Source organism: Xenopus laevis, chromosome 9_10S (assembly GCF_017654675.1).
Source record: "Xenopus laevis strain J_2021 chromosome 9_10S, Xenopus_laevis_v10.1, whole genome shotgun sequence".
Taxonomy (NCBI): Eukaryota; Metazoa; Chordata; class Amphibia; order Anura; family Pipidae; genus Xenopus; species Xenopus laevis.
The window spans coordinates 112879317-112898424 of record NC_054388.1 but is presented as its reverse complement, the minus strand read 5'-3'; the positions used below and the strand labels follow the sequence as shown (position 1 = coordinate 112898424).

General features: G+C 40.3%; 1 protein-coding gene across 1 annotated transcript; it reads right to left on the bottom strand.

Annotated features, from left to right (window-relative positions):
* Nucleotides 1-826: 826 nt before the first annotated feature.
* On the bottom strand, nucleotides 827-18690 carry LOC108705285 (up-regulator of cell proliferation-like). Its single transcript, XM_041578744.1, is given in 4 exon segments — nucleotides 827-5234; nucleotides 5236-6137; nucleotides 8362-8662; nucleotides 18518-18690. Coding segments are annotated over 3 exon segments (4968 nt in total). The 5' UTR covers nucleotides 8636-8662; nucleotides 18518-18690; the 3' UTR covers nucleotides 827-1442.
* Between the last annotated feature and the right edge of the window lie 418 nt (nucleotides 18691-19108).

Genomic DNA, 19108 nt, shown 5'->3' with positions numbered 1-19108 from the left:
GAGCATCTGTGGCTGCAATTGTTCGTAGAGCCAAATGAGAATTTGAATTATGCTCATAAGTAGAAGAAGACTTTTTCTACTTACAGTACAGCTCAGCAAGTTTATGAAAAGGACCACCTACTCTGTTCTCCCAGCTTGCCTGTGCTTTGCCCTCTGGAAAAAGGACCATGATTGGCTTATTGCTTTGCATGGTGCACATTGGTCACGTGATGTTGAGGCTTTATACTCAAGTGTCCCTCACAGAATGGGAATAGAGGCAGAGGCAGTCAGATTTTTCACCAAAGGGTATACCCCTAGAGATGAGGGATTTAATAACTTTGTCCAGCAACTGTTGGAATATATTCTGACTTATAATTTCTTTGTTTTTGGTGAACGTTTTTCCTCCAGAAGAACAACGATGGGGGCGGCCTGCGCACCGACCTATGCCAATCTTTTTCTTGGTTGGTGGGAGCACAAGCAAGTATTCCAAGATCAACTGCAAGAATATACTCAGCATATTGTTTTGTGGGTATGCTATACAGACAACATTCTGATTAGTGATGGGCGAATTTGCGCCGTTTCGCTTCGCCGAAAAATTCGCGACGCCGGCGCCCGTTTTTGGTGCTGGCGCCCGTTTTTGGCGCCGGCGACTTTTTTCGGGGAAAATTTTTTTTTGACGCCGGCGAATTTTTACCGCGAATTTTCGCGGGTGTTTCGCGAATTTATTCGCTCGCCGCGAATCGCGCAAATTCGCCGCGAATTCGCGCATGGCGAATAAATTCGCCCATCACTAATTCTGATACTTTGGGATGGCTCAGAGAGGACATGTAAAGACTTTGTGGCTAAATTGAATATGAACCCATTTAATATCAAATGAACTCTTAAATATTCTTATACACAGTACGAGATAAAAGGTTTCTTTACATGTCACTTGAGGGCTGTCATCTATTGCCTCGAATGTCCATATTAGAAAATGTATATAGACATGAGCAAAATGGAAGCTAGAAAATGGTTATTGGAACATATATACAGCATAAAAACAAAAATTCCTGAGTGGAATAGGATCGAAGCAAAACGAGATAAAACACCTACCATAGCAAAGCATTTTTTTAACAGTGCATAATGATAATACTAAGGGTCTGATAGAATTTGTATTACTTTTCAGGCAATTACTAAAAAAAAAAAAGAAATCCAAAAACCTCTAAAAGTCAGAATTGATAAAAAAAATAGTCCAATAGGATAACGGCAGCTCCCAATGACTTCTATAGCACCTCGATAACTTTTACTTGGCAAAGTTTTGTATTTGAGTTTTTCATGGTATTTATACTTAATAAATTTAAAAATTTTATAGGTTTAGACAAATATAAAAAAGCACACATTTGATTTTGAAATGATTTTTGAATGTTAAATAGTTCCCTTAGTATTAGTAATATAACAATGAATGGTGCTAAAACAATTTTTTTTTACAGTTCTTCCATATGATATATTTCTTTGATGCTTTGAAATGCCTGTTCCTTTGAAATAAGGCACCAGCTTTTAGGGAGATTGGCTGATTTTGCCTGATATTCTTCTGCAAATTCCTCATTGAACTTTGCAAAAATATATTTCCAGTAGTCTGAGGCTGTGATGCTGGGGTCAGGCTGAATATTCCAGTCTGGGTAGAATGTGCGGTATTCTTTGTATGGGTGGGATTTCCATCCTGAATCTGAATTTCTGAAGTGGGCATCACTGAGAACAAGAGTTGAACATAATTCAAAAGCCAGTTTGTCCCTCTTCTCATGTCGGTATAAACCTTGAGGGCGATGGACAGATGCAAAGTGCTCCTTATGGTCAATACCTCCAGCCTCACAGGGGACCTTGCAGAAGGGACACTGCTTCCCACAGCCAAACACTCTCTTAAACAGCTCATTCTCTGGTTTCAGTGGGAGTTTGTCAAGAACTGATTCTGTGCTGGAAGATTCCATCTCTGATCGGATCTGTTTCTCTGTTTCTGTAAGAAAAAACTCAATATCCTTTGAGAGCTGCATGGTATCGGCTTTGTTCTGAAACCTGACCAACTGCAGCTCCATCTGGGCAATGACTATTTCCTTTTCTAACATCTCACAAAATCTTTTAAAAAACTCATTGACAGAAGAAACTTCTTGTAAATCTTCAAGGACGGCCCTGATTTTATTGCAGATTTCAGAGAGAATTTTGGTTTGCAACTTTTCAAGACATTTTTCACTGGTGTTTAATATGTATTGCTTTAGCCATTCTTTAACAAACAACTCATAGGAATTAATGTAGGTGACATACTGAGGAAAGTCCTGTTCTCCTAGAAGTTTCTTAAGAACATGTGACTGAAAATATGCACGGCTGCTTAATTCTTTGGGATTTTTATTATATAGAATATCATCTACAATATCCTTCCCCAGATGCTCATTAATCTGGTGGGTTATTGCCGGCTTCAGGCAGAGCTCGCAGAACTGTTTGGCTCTACTTTGTATTTCATCTTTTTCCTGGAATATATTTTTAAATGTTGTTAAATAATGAGGTTTCAGTTTTTCCAGACACAGCACAGGGTCATTTTCCTGAATAAATTCATTGTGCCTCTTCTGGAAAACCCGAGCCACAATTCCCAAGATATGGAGTTTTATATCCAAATCAAACTCGTGGGAAATGTTCAGGTTCTTAACATCTTCCTTCCTGAGCCTTTCATTGATTATATTGAGCAATTCTTGGCAATAAGTCCCATCATAGTCTTCTGTTCTGTTTTTCTCCTCTATTATATCATCTGATATATCAAGTAAAGAGGAAGCAAGACTGGCTATTTTGTTATGGCATTCATTGGTCAAGAATTCTTTTAAACCTTTGGGTGAATACCATTTTAAATCAACATGCTGCCCTTTAATCTGGAATTCACCTTTTCCGAACTCATCTAAATCCTTTATACTGAGCAATTTCTCATTTATAGAGCTCCCTTTGTTGGCCAAGTCCCGTTTGAGCAGGAGCAACATTTCTTGACTGATATTGCGTTTCTGTACAGGATTCTTTGGTAACCCAGCTATTGTATTTCCCCACATACTCCCAAATTGCTTTTCTATTTCATCATCCCCAACCTTCATTTTCCTTTCTCTGACCTGTTTTAGGAGATGAGTGACTTTCTTCTCAATTATTTTTTGATAACCGTCTTCTATTTTCTTTATCTGATATTTCCCTTTTTGGATTGTGATCATTTCTTCAATCTTTGTTGTCACAGAATGTTTTAGTTCCTTCTGGAGAGAAGTCAACCCTTTGGAGAATTCTTCTCTGTACCTTTGAACCAGGTGAACATTATCAGTTTTACTTTCAAAATATTTTTCTAACGAGTCTAGCATATTTTCCTTTTCTTTGCTAAGTACTGAAGTCAGATCCGTTTTAAAACGTATGCACATTTCTGACTGCAGTTCATCTGCTGACTGATTCTTGATACTATTCCCAGTGCTAATTAGCCAGGTATGAACCTGTTTGCGGAAGTTCCATTCCAACTGAGAGTTTTTCATCGCTAATTGATTGTAAGCTTCGGCTACCAGGCTGTTTCTGAAACTGAAAATAAAATTTTCATGTTTCACAGAGTTCCACAAGCTTCTTATCCATTCAATGCATTCAACTATATTCTGGGGTTGTTGAAAACTTTTATTTACTTCCATAATTTGAAAGAAACATTTTTTCAGTTCATACACATTTTCACTATAGCCTGAACTTATGGAAGCCATGGGTGGGACACCGTACCAAAGCCCAGGAATGTACCAATTGTCTCTCTCAAGGTCATAGTTCAAGATGTCACTGAAACTTTTGATCCCGCTCATCTTTTCCATGTTAGCAGCTGCTTTTGTCATATCATTCAGGTGCTTCAGGAGCTTTTTTGCATCCCTTATGTTTAAATCATAAGCTGAAACATCACTCACATTCTGATGCACAAACTGGCAGCTGGGTTTCTTCCCTATATGATTCATTCGAAGAAATGTATGGACCACAATCTGCAAAATGTCTCTCATTTCTGCAGTATTCTCCATGGCCATATTGATTATAGTGATATCGCTCAACCCAACCACTAGAGTTGCCAGCTCATTGTCATGTTCATAACTGTCCTCAAGAGAAGCCAGTTCTGGAGCCTTCAGACCTTCAGTGTCAATCACCAGAATAAACTCACAGCCCAAGTTCTCCTTCAGATTTTCTTTCACTTTTATCAGTGTCATGAAGGCTCCTCGTGTGCACCGACCACTGGCTGTAGGCAACTGCAAGCCAAACATGGTGTTCAGGAGAGTGGATTTCCCTGTACCCTGCACTCCCAGCACTGTGATTACTCTCATTCTGCATTTTCCTCCTGTCTTTGTGTTCAGCTCTGTAAAAACCTCAGTTACCCATTGTAGGGGGATACCAGAAGCATCACCATCTATTAGCTCCAATGGGAACCCATCCAGCAATAGATCAGCAGCAATTCCTGGGACATGACTGAACTGTATCATATCTCGTTTAATTTTTCCTTGCTTCACCATGGAACATTCTGCCTCATAAAACTGCCCCATCTCTCGCAGAAAATGTTCTACACCCAAAGAACTATAGGCTATCTGGTGATCTAGCTGTATCAGTTCCTCCTGGTTACTTGTTTTATTGCTGCATATTTCTTTGTATTTGGCTTTTAACGTTAAGGAATTGCTTCTAGTCCTTGAATCAATTGCAAATTTCATCCATTTCAGAAAATAATGCTTTTCAGTTGCAGAGAAATGTGTGATGGCAGAAATAAATTTTGCCATAGAGTCAGGTAGATCTTGTTGGCTCTGCTCCATGTGTAACTTTTTACGTTTGTCTATCAGCTCAGATCTGTATTCTTCTGTATTTTTATCCTTTTGATTTTTCATTCTGCACAATTCCTTCTCTACCTGGGCCACTTGCTTCCACAGATCCCCTTGTAGTTTCAGTGTCTCTTTCTTATATTGTACCACATCTTGTATTTCTTTAAGTATTTCTGTGGCATGTTCTTTTGCTTTCTGACATTCCTGGGAATTTTCATCCACCTTGATGCCAACTTCCCTGGCTGTGTTTGCTAAATCTTCCAGTTTTACTCTCTTATCTGATTCTTTCAAAAATTGTTTCATAATTGCTCGTAACTTTTTCACCAGTCCTACATTATTTGCTCGTCTCTCATTTATTAATATATTTGATGTGCCCACATTTAGCACGGAGAGTAACTTTTTGAAGGGTTCTGACAGCTCTTTACTGACACTTTTGCCACTTTGGAGTAATGATAAAATAGAAGTTGGTGTTGGATTTACTACACTGGGCTAATAGCTCACACTCTCTCTCATTTATACTCTCAGCAAATACAAACACTGCTGATGAGACCTGGGTTAGGAAGCTGAATTGGGTCCAGTTGGACTCTATGGTTCCTCGTAAATTAGTAACAGCAACAGGTTCTGGGAAAGTGTCAGAATTCTCTCGTCCAACAGGTAAAAACCAGGAGATTTCCACTAGGCCATCAGAAATTTGTCTGTCAATATTTCCACCCTCCATATTTTCATTCATAAAAAAGTCATGTTTTTTCTGAGTTGGGCTGAGCACTTGATTTATAATTTTAGATTTGGATAATTTGCTGTGCCCCAGTCTCACAAAGGAAAAAAATGGCATTTCTGATTTTACCAGGTATTCTTCTATAAATCCTTTATTCTCTGCCAGAGTGTGGGGTCTCCATCTCTTGACAATGTCTCTCATAGCCCAGAGCATGAAGGTATATTCTGGCCCATCACCAGCAGGGAGCAGCAGTGGGACGGCAAACTGACACATGGACATTTTGGAGAAGATGTTCTGCTGTAACAACATATCTGAGCAATGCAAGAGAACACACAGAATGTCTAAAGGATTGAATGACTTAGATTCATCCTCTTTGATATAAATATACTTGTAGTGACCCGTGTCAGCTTCAGCGCTTTCCTCTAAATTCTCAGAAATATCCTCAAGTTGAATTGTTCTTGCAGTCCTGTCCAGAGTCATCAGTTTCCTAAGGAGAGCCCAGGGAAGATCTTGTACAGTCTGGGGAGCAACTTCATTTATATTCTCCTGCCCAATGTCCAGGATGTCCCTCAGGGAGAGCTTCGACTCCTTAAAGGATTCTATTATTTCATTCTGTGACTTTCTTTTTTCTGACAAGATAAGTAAACAAATATTAATTTGATATACTGCAGTAAGCAATTGTAAATACGGTTAGAGACATATCTACGGTGGAAAATTTGTGAAGTAGTGAGGCGTGATGGCAATAAGAACAGTAGTAAACATATATGTAAAAATTTACAAGGACATGCATAGCCTAACGTGTTTCGTGCCAATAGCCTATGAGTAAGACTATGACTAATTGCCCATTCGTCATGAAACGCATTAGGCTATGCATCTCCTAGTAACTTTTTACATATATTTTTGTCACTTATTGCCAGCACGCCTCACTACTTCACGAATTTTCCAATTATTAGCAAACCCTTAGACTGGGGTTTTATGTGGTGAGACTGCATCTCACTATATTAAGCTTATTTTTTGCATTCATTTATACCTTTGAAGCCCCCGTTATTGTTTATAGTGTGCAAATGTAGCAAACAGAGATATTGTATATGAAGTTTTCCCAATACTTTATAAGTACACATTTCTTTATTTTAGACCCCAAAATTCTTTCTCAATAAAGACTTGTTTAGTTCTTTGGTTTTGTTATTATTCACGGGCCATTTTATCTGTCGATGAATGATTAATACCTGTGGGCTCAATAAGAATAAGGCAGGGGTCCCAACCATTATGATATTTTCCCGAAAGAAAATTAATATGATTATTTTTTAAAGGAGAAGGAAAGGCTAAAACTAAGTAAGCTTTATCAGAAAGGTCTATATAAATACACCAGTAAACCCTCAAAGTAATGCTGCTCTGAGTCCTCTGTCAAAAGAAACATCACATTTCTTTCCTTCTATTGTGTACTCATGGGCTTCTGTATCAGACTTCCTGTTTTCAGCATAAACCTCCAGGGCTTGGGCTTGAGCATGCTCAGTTTGCTCCATTCAGTGGTAATATGGTGGAACCCTTCAAATCTGTTTTATTTCCCACATTAGCCCTATATATTAATAAAAAGGCACTAAGACTGTCCAGGCACCTGAAACAACCAATAAGATGTTTGCTTTTATACAGATGATCAGTAAATGCTACCTGCTATGGTTTGCTATGGGTTATTTACTACATATGGGCAAAGATAATGCCATACCTCTAACTTAAGTTTGAATTTCCAAAAACTGGAATATTGGAAATGCAAAGAAAAAGAACTTGGCATTGAAAAGTTGGCATGCTCATGTAGAAGTCAATGGGAGTTGTATTTTCAAAAAACAAAGTAAATTTTATATTTGAGTTGTTAAGAATAATTCAAAATATAAAATATTGCTTTTTTACATTTCTTCTATTGAGCCACCATTTTGTGATGATCTGTGAACTTCTTCATAGATCACCTGACAGGAAATAATGAATCTCTAACTATAACAGGAAGAAGTGCAGAAGTAAAAGACAGAGTTATAATTGGCTAGTGTACGTGTGCTCTTGGCTTGTGTGTGAGCACAGTGAATCCTATTAGCAGGGGCGGCCCTAAGTACTTAAAATGGCAGCTTTCTATTTAGTATTTCCCAATGGCACCTACTGTACTGCTGGTATATTCTGTGAATTTTGATGCAAAAAAGCAACAGTTTTGCACCATGTGACACTACTAATAGCAGACTGCCAGTTTAACAGCTCTCTTTGAAGGCCCAAAGTGTCAGCGACCCTAACTCTCTATGTACTTTCTATTAACTTCCTGCATTTAATGAACCCTACGGTCACTAACATTATGATCGTTGGACTAAGAACCGCATTATCTCATGAAGAATTATTAGTACAAATTACAGACGTTTTTGAAAAATGACTTCATACAACCATGGAGAGACCAATTTGTGAAAGGTCAAATTTCGAATTCATGTGAGTTTTTTTCAATTTGAATATACTCACAATTCAATTTAGAGGTTAAGAAAAAAATTTGAACGTCTAATATTTGATGAATGGTTCCGACCTGAAAATTTGAATCGGATTTTCTCCAGAAAAAAATACTTAAATGTCCGGAAGGCTTTTAACATCTCCAAATGGCTCGACGGACCTCTGCCATTGACTTGTATATGAACTCGGCAGGTTTTAGGTGATGAATATTCGAATTAGAACCGTTTCCATAGACGAGGTGTGAACAAGCTCACATTTGAATTAATATTCAAATAGGGGGATTAAAATTCGAATGTGTGAATTTTGAAACTAGAAAATCGAATTAGAATTTTCTATTCGACCCTCAATAAATCGTCCCCTCTGAGTGTTTATACTCACTTTCACCTGCCACTATATCAGACAGAGCAGGAAAGCTGGGCAGCATGTTCTCTAGGTGAGTGAGGAACCTCTGACAGTCGGACTCATCTCTCTGCAGCACATACTGGATTAACTTCTCCACTCTTCCTCCTGGGCTTTTAGTTTTAATTCTGTGCTCATCTGGGTCATATTGGAACAGAGAGCCTAATTCCTGGAGGGCAGCTTTCTCATCCTCTGCAAAGATTTCTATGAATTCTCTTTGCAGCCGTTTTATAGTGTGAGATGCACGAGCCATTGTTTCCCAGTTGATTGGCCTGAAAGTCTGTAAAGAGACAGATATACATTGTCAAGGCAACGCTTGTATATTTTTATCAATTGCAATTGAGTTCATGTATGCATACTTTTATCGCTTTACCAGGCAAGTTCTGTTATGCATTACAAAGTTAAATACCATGAAAGCAGAAATATAAAAATAAATCCAGGTTTTTCATCTTAGGCAGTGGTGTAACTAGAATGTGCCGGGCCCCGCTGCAAAAAAATCTTTAGAAGGGCCCAGAACACACTGATCCCCATCCTCCCGTCCACTTCCTGCCTCTGTCCACTTCTCATCCAGACCCCACCCAGACCCCGCCCACTCACCTCCCACTATCTGCCCCACACTGATGCGCTTTACTTCCGCGCTGCAGGTAAGAGAGCAACAGGGGGGTCTTGTTGGCTATAGAGGAAGCAGACCCCTCTTGGCCCCCATTTTACCTTTCTGCCTCCTCTATATTTATGCTACTGATTTTAGGAATACATTGAATCCTGGATTCCTGGAATCCAAGCCTTTGTTTTGCAGGATTCAGTTGAATCCTCAGACCTTAGCTTCCCACCAGGAGCCCAGAACACACTAAGTAAGTGCATGGTCACTGACCATCAGGGCCAGGCCGGGCAGGCGCCCTAGGCAACCCGGGCAGACACCAATCCCCTCCCCATCCAGCACACTCAACGGAGAGGAGAGAGAGAGAAAACAGAGAGGAGTGAGAGGAGACAAAGAGGAGAGAGAGGAGATGGAGGGGAGGGAGATGTGAGCAAGGAGAGGAGGAAGGTGAGAGCAATGGAGGGGAGGAAGATCGATGGAGGGGAGGGAGATTGATGGAGGGGAGAGAGTGAGCGAGGAGAGGAGGGAGGGGAGAGCAATGGAGGGGAGTGAGATTGAGGGAGGGGAGAGAGGGGATGAGCGAGGAGAGGAGGGAGGGGAGAGTGATGGATGGGAGAGGAGGGAGGGACAGCGAAGGAGGGGAGGGTGACAGGAGGGAAGAGTGATGGAAGGAGTGGGTGACAGAGTGAAGGAAGCGGAGTAAGACGGAAGGGTGCGAACTAGGGGTAGGCAGAAGACAATTTTAGAAGTGGCTGCCCAGCTCCCCTATCATTACGCCCTAGGCAGCTGCCTCTTCTGCCTACCCCTAGTTTTCTCCCTGTGGACCATTTAACCCTTTCCCTGCCAGCCGTTTTGTCCTAGATGCGAACATCTACTGCCAAGCAGTTTTTAGATATTTTGCACTCTTTCACTTTTAGGCCCCTTCCTGGGGCGGTCTTTTAGTTTACCCAGGAAAACAATATATTGTTTTTTTCAGGACAACCTGAACTTTCAAAATATGCAAGAATTTTGGTGTAATTCTACTTCTGTAAAAAAATATAGGCTTCTAAGTGTCCAATAAAATGAAAAAAATCATGTTTCACAAAGAACAATCACATATATCAGAAACATTATTTACTTTATGTATGAGAAAACAGCTGATTTGGAAAGGTCTGTGTCTCCTGAACGCGGCAATACCAAATATATATAGTTTTATGGAGATTTCTCACTTGTATAGATCAAAATCTAAAAGCAGTACACTAGCAAATGTCCAAAGCACCGCTCCCCAAACGGCATACTTCTGATTTCAAGGCCAAACATTCCACTAACAGTAGGTTTACCCTAGAAAACTACCCATTATTAGAAAGAACAGATTCTGGTGAATCAAAAATGGGTAAACATATCGTTGTACTCCAAACTCCTAAGTTGCAATTGTTTCCTAAAGTTATAATGTTTTATAGAAATTGGTGAATTTTTTGAAAAATGACCTCAAAGCTTCCAATCTACAGAATCATATCTCCCACACATCATTAGGTATCAATGTAAAACACCCCAAATATGAAAGCCTGGGATCCACTGAACAGTTTGATGCCCAATATGTATAGGTGTACCCAAGCACGTGACATATAGGGGCCCTAAACTGTAGACACCTCATTTGAGCTATCAGTTCTGTAATTCCAGATACTGCAAAATCAGCACATTTGCATCGTTTTGGGGTGGGGTAAAAGTAAAAAAAAATAAGTTCATCCCAGAAAACCATATATTTTCGGAAAGTACACATTCCCACGAATCTAAATTGGGTATGCATGTCTTTGTACTACAAAGTACCAAGCCGCAAACGATTCCTAAATTTGGTGATTTTGGCGACATTTCCAAAAATCACCTCAAAATTTCTACCCTGCAGCATCGTATTACCCACATACTTTTAGGTATCAAGAGAAATCACCCCAAATATGAAAGCCTAGGGTCCTCTGAACAGTTTGATGCCCAATATGTATAGGTGTACCCAAGCACGTGGCATACAGGGGCCCCAAAAGGAAGACCCCCATATGGTCTGTCATTTCAGGTACTGCAAAATCAACACATTTACATCGTTTTGGGGGGGTCAAAAGTAGAAAAAAGTGGGTTCACCCCAGAAAACCATATATTTTCGGAAAGTACACATTCCCATGAATCTAAATTGGGTATACATGTGTTTGTACTCCAAAGTACCAAGCCGCAAATCATTCCTAAATTTGGTGATTTTGGTGATACTTCCAAAAATCACCTCAAAATTTCTACCCTGCAGCATCGTATTACCCACATACTTTTAGGTATCAAGCAAAATCACCCCAAATATGAAAGCCTAGGGTCCTCTGAACAGTTTGATGCCCAATATGTATAGGTGTACCCAAGCATGTGGCATACAGGGGCCCCAAAAGGAAGACCCCCATATGGTCTGTCATTTCAGGTACAGCAAAAGCAACACATTTACATCGTTTTGGGGGGGTCAAAAGTAGAAAAAAGCAAGTTCACCCCAGCAAACCATATATTTTTGGAAAGTACACATTCCCACGAATCTAAATTGGGTATGCATGTCTTTTTACGCCAAAGTACAAAGCTGCAAACCATTCCTAAATTTGGTGATTTTGGTGATATTTCCAAAAATCACCTCAAAATTTCTACCCTGCAGCATCGTATTACCCACATACTTTTAGGTATCAAGAGATATCACCCCAAATATGAAAGCCTAGGGTCCTCTGAACAGTTTGATGCCCAATATGTATAGGTGTACCCAAGCACGTGGCATACAGGGGCCCCAAAAGGAAGACCCCCATATAGTCTGTCATTTCAGGTACTGCAAAATCAACACATTTACATCGTTTTGGGGGGGTCAAAAGTAGGAAAAAGTGGGTTCACCCCAGATAACCATATATTTTCGGAAAGTACACATTCCCATGAATCTAAATTGGGTATGCATGTGTTTGTACTCCAAAGTACCAAGCCACAAATCATTCCTAAATTTGGTGATTTTGGTGATACTTCCAAAAATCACCTCAAAATTTCTACCCTGCAGCATCGTATTACCCACATACTTTTAGGTATCAAGAGATATCCCCCCAAATATGAAAGCCTAGGGTCCTCTGAACAGTTTGATGCCCAATATGTATAGGTGTACCCAAGCACGTGGCATACAGGGGCCCCAAAAGGAAGGCCCCCATATGGTCTGTCATTTCAGGTACTGCAAAATCAACACATTTACATCGTTTTGGGGGGGTCAAAAGTAGAAAAAAGCAAGTTCACCCCAGAAAACCATATATTTTTGGAAAGTACACATTCCCACGAATCTAAATTGGGTATGCATGTCTTTCTACGCCAAAGTACAAAGCTGCAAACCATTCCTAAATTTGCTGATTTTGGTGATATTTCAAAAAATCACCTCAAAATTTCTACCCTGCAGCATCGTATTACCCACATACTTTTAGGTATCAAGAGATATCCCCCCAAATATGAAAGCCTAGGGTCCTCTGAACAGTTTGATGCCCAATATGTATAGGTGTACCCAAGCACGTGGCATACAGGGGCCCCAAAAGGAAGGCCCCCATATGGTCTGTCATTTCAGGTACTGCAAAATCAACACATTTACATCGTTTTGGGGGGGTCAAAAGTAGAAAAAAGCAAGTTCACCCCAGAAAACCATATATTTTTGGAAAGTACACATTCCCACGAATCTAAATTGGGTATGCATGTCTTTCTACGCCAAAGTACAAAGCTGCAAACCATTCCTAAATTTGCTGATTTTGGTGATATTTCCAAAAATCACCTCAAAATTTCTACCCTGCAGCATCGTATTACCCACATACTTTTAGGTATCAAGAGATATCACCCCAAATATGAAAGCCTAGGGTCCTCTGAACAGTTTGATGCCCAATATGTATAGGTGTACCCAAGCACGTGGCATACAGGGGCCCCAAAAGGAAGGCCCCCATATGGTCTGTCATTTCAGGTACTGCAAAATCAACACATTTACATCGTTTTGGGGGGGTCAAAAGTAGGAAAAAGTGGGTTCACCCCAGATAACCATATATTTTCGGAAAGTACACATTCCCATGAATCTAAATTGGGTATGCATGTGTTTGTACTCCAAAGTACCAAGCCACAAATCATTCCTAAATTTGGAGATTTTGGTGATACTTCCAAAAATCACCTCAAAATTTCTACCCTGCAGCATCGTATTACCCACATACTTTTAGGTATCAAGAGATATCACCCCAAATATGAAAGCCTAGGGTCCTCTGAACAGTTTGATGCCCAATATGTATAGGTGTACCCAAGCACGTGGCAGACAGGGGCCCCAAAAGGAAGACCCCCATTTGGTCTGTCATTTCAGATACTGCAAAATCAACACATTTACATTGTTTGGGGGGGGGACAAAGGTAGAAAAAAGTAAGTTCACCCCAGAAAACCATATATTTTCGTAAAGTACACATTCCCCTGAATCCAATTTGGGTATGCATGTCTTTCTACTCCAAAGTACCAAGCCACAAACCATTCCTAAATGTGGTGATTTTGGAGACATTTCCAAAAATCACCTCAAAATTTCCACCCTGCAGCATCGTATTACCCACATACTTTTAGGTATCAAGACAAATCACCCCAAATATGAAAGCCTAGGGTCCTCTGAACAGTTTTATGCCAAACATGTATAGGTGTACCCAAACACGTGACATATAGGGGCCCTAAAATGAAGACCCCCCCCCATATGGTCTGTCATTTCAGGTACTGCAAAATCAACACATTTACCTCGTTTTGGGGGGGGGGCAAAAGTAGAAAAAAGTAAGTTCACCCAAGAAAACCATATATTTTCGGAAAGTACACATTCCCACGAATCTAAATTGGGTATGCATGTCTTTGTACTCCAAAGTACAATGCCGCAAATCATTCCTAAATTTGGTGATTTTGGTGACATTTCCAAAAATCACCTCAAAATTTCCAACCTGCAGCATCATATTTCCCACATACTTTTAGGTATCAAGATAAATCACCCCAAATATGAAAGCCTAGGGTCCTCTGAACAGTTTGATGCCCAATATGTATAGGTGTACCCAAGCACGTGGCATATAGGGGCCCCAAAAGGAAGACCCCCATATGGTCTGTCAATTCAGATACTGCAAAATCAACACATTTACATCGTTTTGGGGGGGGCAAAGGCAGAAAAAAGTAATTTCAACCCAGAAAACCATATATTTTCGGAAAGTACACATTCCGACGAATCTAAATTGGGTATGGATGTCTTTGTACTCCAAAGTACCAAGCCGCAAACCATTCCTAAATTTGATGATTTTGGCGACATTTCCAAAAATCACCTCAAAATTTCTACCCTGCAGCATCGTATAAGCCACATACTTTTAGGTATCAAGAGATATCACCCCAAATATGAAAGCCTAGGGTCCTCTGAACAGTTTGATGCCCAATATGTATAGGTGTACCCAAGCACGTGGCATATAGGGCCCCAAAAGGAAGACCCCCATATGGTCTGTCATTTCAGGTACTGCAAAATCAACACATTTACATAGTTTTGGGGGGGGGCAAAGGTAGAAAAAAGTATGTTCGCCCCAGAAAACCATATATTTTTGGAAATTACACATTCCCGCGAATCCAAATTGGGTATGCATGTCTTTGTACTCCAAAGTACCAAGTCGCAAGCCTTTCCTAAATTTGGCGATAAAAGCAACGGTTTTTACATTTCTGAAAATCGCCTAAAAATATTGCAATTGGCCGCATTTATCTCACCCAACTTCTTACATACAATTGTAAAACACCATAAATACTGATGCCAAGGGTCTAATGAACAGTTTTATGCCCAATATGCATTGATATACCAAGGCAGCTGGCATGTGCGGACCCCAAATGTAAATAGTGAATATGAGTTTTCTCTGCTGCCGATTCGCCTTCTGTAAACATAGACCATTGACTTCATATTATGTGCCTCAAGACCCTCCTAACAGCAAAGACCCCCCAAAACCATATGTTTTTGGAAAGTACACATTCTGACGAAAACAACCAAGATAAAGACGTCTTTCTACAGCAAAGTACCAAACTGCAAAACTTTTATAAACATAGAGATTTTTACATTTCTGAAAATCGCCTAAAAATGTTGAAGTATGCCACATTTATCTCACACAATGTTTTACGTACAAAGAAAAATCACCCCAAATATGGACATCAGAGGTCTACTGAATAGTTTGATGCCCAATATGTATAGATTTACCAAAGTATATGGTGTGTATGGCCGCAAATGAAAAATGTGCATATGAATTTTCACACTGGCCAACTAAGCTGCTGAAAAGAGAACCCCAACTGTGCGTTATGTGCCGTAAGACCCCCAAACTGTAAAAAGACCCCAGAAAACCATATATTTTTGGAAAGCATATATTCTGACGGATCAATCTAAGTAAAATAATATACCAAAGCACCAAACAGCAAAACTAGTAAAGATACATAAGGAACAATAATCCAGGGATAAAATTGCAATAAAACCACAAAAATTGTGCAAATCAATGAAATAACAAAATAACTGCACCGACAGCGTAATTAGTGGCCGAAATCGATTATCCAATAGTCACGCTGCTGAAATAAACAGTTTTTATGGGTAAAAAAAACACAAATTGGTGAAATGAAAAAGTAAAAAAAATAAAATGTGTATACATGTGTGTACACTTCCAAGAATTGTGTGACAGTGTATAAGTGTGCATAAGTGTGTATATAAGTCCATATAAGTGTATATAAGTGCATATAAGTGCATATAAGTGGAAAATGAAAAATTAAAAAAAACGTTTTTTTTTTTTTTTTTTTTACTACTAAAATATGTGTGTATGTGTGTATAAGGTAGGTAGGTGTATGCAAGTGTGTAAAATAAAGGGCACTTACCGTTTTTGGCTGATCTAAGAGCTGGAGAAGAGAGATCTGCAGATTCACAGCAAGCAGGAAGTGTGTGGGCGTCGCTGGAACACGAGGTGAGCAGGAGGAAGCAGTGCAGCAAGGCAGACACGCGATTTGCTGTGTCTGCCTCTTTTAGGTCGGCCCTGCGACAATCCAGTCGCAGGACCGACATGACAGCCCCCCAGCCTCGTTGCCCAGGGGGCTGTCAATGCTGCTAAACCTCTGCAGAGGCGGCTAAAGCCGCTGATGCAGAGTACAGCATGTAAAACTGCAAGCACGTACAATGTACGTGCTTGGCAGTTAAAGCCCTTGCCTGCCAGAACGTACGGTGTACGTGCTTGGCAGGCAAAGGGTTAAAAGATGGACAGGTGATAAATACAAGGCCTTGTTGTGGTCAGACCAGGGTATTTTGACAACCCAGGCAAGTGCATCAATTGGTGTCCCCCTAACCAGTAGTCCCACATTAACATTTCCCACCGTGCCATTTTACCAGGTTTTAATAAAGAAATCTTGCAACACAATAACCAACAATGTAATGTGTGCTTTATGTAAATATAAATATTAATATCACAACCAAATAATCATAGCACACATGACATAGTAGCTCCCCCATTCACAGCACACATACTGTACATAGTAACATAGAAAGTCAGGTTGAAAAAAAGACACATGTGCATCAAGTTCAACCATAAGTCTATGGGGCAAACGGCTAACTGCCAGTTGATCCAGAGGAAGCAGCCCCTAATCTTAACACACATAACAGTTCCAAGCACAGATCTTCCCCAGAACTCACATCACCCCACCCAATGCCCAGATTGCAAAATGGAACTAATAAATATCAATCTGCAAAAAAAAAAATAAGCTGACGTTCTGTGTCATTTTACTGCACCTGAGTATATATAGTATATATTTTAAATCTCAGAATATTGTGCTGCCTAGATAAAAAAAACAAAAAACAGACCCCCTTTCCAAACTGTGCCAGTAACCAGTTACAGAATATGAGCCCCCTTTTCCTGATTTCCCTGAACGTATGCCAGCATCCAATGCAGCCAAATAAAATATTAACCAGTTGCCCTTCCTGATTGCCCCCCAAAAGGGTTGCGGCAGGCAATCTGTGAACACATGCAGTTATTATAGGCCAACACAGCAACCAAAACACTAAAAACAACAAAAAACCCTGAGAAATGTTGTTTCTCTTAAGATCGCTCCTACCCTATGTACCCCTAATTCAGTTCCTGCCTCTGCCCTAACTTCTGGGCTTGAATGACAAATGGGGGATGTTAGAAGCTGTGAGTGACGATGCCTACATGCCACCCCCATGAATACAGTGCTGCCAAAAGCAGGTAGTATTGTATTCATTGGCGGTAATGGAGCTCTCTGCACTCCATTCTGGGGTGCAAGAAACACCTATAGGCTTGCCTGATAATCCTCGTGAGCCAGGAATGCAGCAAGGCACCCCTTATGGGTGTCACATACTTGCAGCCACACCAAAATCTCACTGTATTTTCTATAGCAGGGATTCCCAACCTTTTCAACTCGTGAGCAACATTCAGAAGTAAAAGGAGTTGGGGAGCAACACTAGCATGAAAAATGTTCTTGGGGTGCCATATAAGTGCTGTGATTGGCCATTTGGTAGCCCCTATGTGGATTGTCAATCTACATTGAGACTCTGTTTAGCTGTGCACCTGGTTTTTCTACAACCAAAACTTGCCTCCAAGCCTGGAATTCAAAAATAATCACCTGCTTTGAGGCCACTGGGAGCAACATCCAAGGGGTTGGAGATCAACATGTTACTCACGAGCTACTGGTTGGGGATCACTGTTCTATACCAATGGATAACTACTGTATATGTCTTGGTGCAGGCCCGGACTGGCAATCTGTGAGTTCTGGCAAATGCGAGAGTGGCTGCTATAAGGTCCCATAGAAAGTCAGTATTTAGTGGGCTGGTGGAGGCTGTTTGGGCCTCTATGTGGGCTGATTTGACCTCTGTGTACCTGAAATGCCAGGACCTATTTTAATTCTCAGTCCGGACCTGTCTTGGTGTAACAATAGGGAAAGCACCAGGGACCTCCTGGGGGGTCTAACAAGACTAACAGCTCTGCATTGGACCCCAGCAGTAAGCCAACAGCATGGGGAGCATAAGGACCCAGTACAAAGGTGGGGCCCCAGTGTGCCCCTATGTCTTTAGTTACACCGCTGCCTCTGGGTGTAGCCAGCTATGGAAGTATTTCCTTATTGGACTGCACAAACAATAGAAATACTAACATATAAAGATACTGTATCTGTAACCCCTCACTATAAGTCCCCAGAACCCACCATAAATGTGAAGAAATGGAGAATAAAAGACCATTGCACACTTAATAACGTTTCGATTCTCTAATAAGAAAATGCTGCACCTTCAGAACCTCAACCCCATCGCAAAATGAATATACAGTTTGTACATATCATTCCACTCTGCAATAATTCACCTCCTTTATAGAACATTTGTTTTACAGGTAAAGTACAGAAAAAAACATTATATACAAAGTAATAATTGTAATGATTGTGTCCCAAGCTCTCTGTGCCAGTAACTCATTGCCATGGCTGGTAGATATTGGTAACATAATCTCTATGCAGGGAGTTTAGTGCTGTACTTACCTGAAGCTTTCTCACATTCCCATCAGAATTCTCATCCCCCGTGTCTCTTGTAGCTGCGTCTCTTCACATATCTGAGTTAGGTTGGTGCACGGAACCCACATTGGTTGCAAAAAACCTTCAAAAATTGTCAAAAATTAGAATCCCGGATCATAGCATAAAGAAAATGGATTCCCTTGCTGTCCAAAGTGTGAATGCAGCATCTACTTTCAGTTTCTTTATGAGTAGTGGGGCCAACTTAGGGAGTTGTAGACATAGGTATTGTTATAACTGTTCTGTTATAGTTAGGCTCGTTGTGTTATAGTTATGCTCGTTGTGTTATAGTTAGGCTCGTTGTGTTATAGTTATGCTCGTTGTGTTATAGTTATGCTCGTTGTGTTATAGTTATGCTCGTTGTGTTATAGTTATGCTCGTTGTGTTATAGTTATGCTCGTTGTGTTATAGTTATGCTCGTTGTGTTATAGTTATACTCGTTGTGTTATAGTTATACTCGTTGTGTTATAGTTATGCTCGTTGTGTTATAGTTATGCTCGTTGTGTTATAGTTATGCTCGTTGTGTTATAGTTATGCTCGTTGTGTTATAGTTATGCTCGT